The sequence below is a fragment of the Nanorana parkeri genome, unplaced genomic scaffold (assembly GCF_000935625.1).
Source record: "Nanorana parkeri isolate BGI_ZX_2015 unplaced genomic scaffold, ASM93562v1 scaffold2085, whole genome shotgun sequence".
Taxonomy (NCBI): domain Eukaryota; kingdom Metazoa; phylum Chordata; class Amphibia; order Anura; family Dicroglossidae; genus Nanorana; species Nanorana parkeri.
In genome coordinates, this window is record NW_017308353.1 from 80,790 (window position 1) to 83,500 (window position 2,711).

The following is a 2,711-nucleotide window of genomic DNA, read 5'->3' on the forward strand; positions in this document are numbered from 1 at the left end:
TTGCGGGGGCTTCGGGGAAATATTGGGGGGTCTAAACAGCCCGCTGATATTTCCCTTTTAAAATAGAAGAAGAAATTGAGGACACAGAGTCCACACACAGAGTCCTCAATCTCTTTTCCTGCAGCCTCCGTTCTAAACGAATAGAAAGCATCCCATTTATTCAGAACATATTTACTATCATCAATGGGGAGGAGCCTCTGTACAGCGAGTGCTACTCCCCATTGAGAAAGTCGTGAATGGACAGGAAGTGATGTAAAGCACATCCTGTTCATTCATAACTGGGGACACATAGTACTGATCGCTCAAAGTGTTTGTCCTGGACAGAGGATTGTTACAGATCACTGAAATGTACCGATCCTCAAGCCGCTCGGCCACGCACACTGGGGGGCACAGCCTGCAACTTCTCCTCTGGATCCCCGCTGCTCTCCTCCATCTGTATGCAGCGGGGATCAGAGGAGAAGTGAAGCACTTCAGCCGGTGGTGAGGAGAGAGAGAGAGAGCCGACGGCTGTCAGATCCCGGCTCTCTCTTCTCACCACTCGGCCATGCTGCTGTGACAGCGGCTCCCTCCCCCAGGAGATGGAGGTAGATGAGCCCCATAGATGTGTATTGGGCTTGTCGCCCGGCCAGGAGATGGAGGTAGATGAGCCCCATAGACGTGTATTGGGCTCGTCGCCCGGCCAGGAGATGGAGGTGGATGAGCCCCATAGATGTGTATTGGGCATGTCGCCCGGCCGGGAGATGGAGGTAGATGAGCCCCATCGACGTGTAGTGGGCTCGTCGCCCGGTCGGGAGATGGAGGTAGATGAGCCCCATAGACGTGTACAGGGCACGTCGCCCGGCCAGGAGATGGAGGTAGATGAGCCCCATAGACGTGTAGTGGGCTTGTCGCCCGGTCAGGAGATGGAGGTAGATGAGCCCCATAGACGTGTAGTGGGCATGTCGCCCGGTCAGGAGATGGAGGTAGATGAGCCCCATAGACGTGTAGTGGGCTTGTCGCCCGGTCAGGAGATGGAGGTAGATGAGCCCCATAGACGTGTATTGGGCATGTCGCCCGGTCAGGAGGTGGAGGTAGATGAGCCCCATAGACGTGTACAGGGCATGTCGCCCGGTCAGGAGATGGAGGTAGATGAGCCCCATAGACGTGTATTGGGCAAGTCGCCCGGCCGGGAGGTGGAGGTAGATGAGCCCCATAGATGTGTATTGGGCATGTCGCCCGGTCAGGAGATGGAGGTAGATGAGCCCCATACATGTCATCGGGCCGGCAGGGAGAGGACTTCGTATGTAAACAATGGAGGACACGGGCTTGTTACTTTTTTTCCCCGTCACTGGAATATTTAAGTGTGAACTCTCCTCAGTCTCCCACAATTGTGCCGCTGGCTCCTCCTCCTCTGGAAGGAAGATTGGTTTTATTTCGTATGATCTTTATACAATGAGGGAAATTGATCAAACCTGGAGCAGTTGTCCACGGCAACCAATCAGCTTCTCTGTTTCATTTTCAAATCTCAACTAAACAAACTGAAGAGAGAAGCTGATTGGTTGCCGTGGACAACTGCTCCAGTTTAGATCAATTCTCCCCCCCAATATGTTTTATACATATTGAGTGCACCCTTTTCCTGAAATTTTTCTTTCCTCGGCAGATCACGTCGCCGTACGATTAGCGCTGGTCTTCCAGGAAATCACCGTTGCCGTGACCGACTTCATCTTCTACGATTGTACAGCCGTCATGGATTTAGCGGTCTCCAAGCCGTGAGTTCATGCAGTGAAGTGATTTGCGGGAAGGGGGGGCGGCGTTTGATTGGACGTTGGGCGCGGAACCCAGTGTTGCCGTTTTCCTGCGACATGATGACTTCTTACAAAGTGAAAAGTAGCCCATAGCAGCCAACAGAGATTGTACAATCCGATTGTGTCGTGTGTGGCCAGCCTTCGGAGGGGCTCCGCTTCACTTTGTAGGGGGTTTTCCTTTCATTTCCTGCTGAGACAGGAAGTGAAGAAAATTTACCATTCTAAGGAAAAAATCAGCTAATTTATGGAAATGAATGGCAGCAACGGGTCTCAGAAAAGTGTAGACACGCCCACGTTTACCCCGGTGTAGCCCCTCCCCTTCTTATAACAAGTACACGTCTATGGACTGAGGAGACCGGTTGCTGCAGCTTTCGGAGAGGAATGTTGTCCCGTTCTTTCTTGATATCGGATTTCTTTGTCGTGTTTTTCGTTTCATGAAGCACCAAATATGTTCAATCGGTGAACGGTCCGCACTGCAGGAGGCTCCGCCCCCGGACTCTTCTAGAAGCCATGCTGTTGTCGTGAATACAGTATGAGGTCTATCATTGTCCTGTATCCAAGGCCTTCCCTGACAACCACGCCGTCTGGATGGGAGCGCACGCTGCTCTAATACCCGGATATGTGGAAGCTGCACCCCCATATACACTAATGTACCCCCATACCATCAGAGATACCCCCCCATACACACTAACGTACCACCATACCATCAGAGATACCCCCCATACACACTAATGTACCACCATACCATCAGAGATACCCCCCATATACACTAATGTACCCCCATACCATCAGAGATACCCCCCCATACACACTAACGTACCACCATACCATCAGAGATACCCCCCATACACACTAATGTACCACCATACCATCAGAGATACCCCCCATACACACTAATGTACCCCCATACCATCAGAGATACCCCCC

The 2,711-nt window shown here is 52.0% G+C and overlaps 1 protein-coding gene across 1 annotated transcript in view; it reads left to right on the forward strand.

Moving 5' to 3' along the window:
• Window positions 1-2,711, forward strand: part of PLXNB3 (plexin B3) — a 70,041-nt gene that overhangs the window by 21,639 nt on the left and 45,691 nt on the right. The window contains exon 7 of the mRNA XM_018572609.1: window positions 1,640-1,748. Coding sequence (XP_018428111.1) covers window positions 1,640-1,748 — 109 coding nt within the window. The remainder of the gene's footprint in view (window positions 1-1,639; window positions 1,749-2,711) is intronic.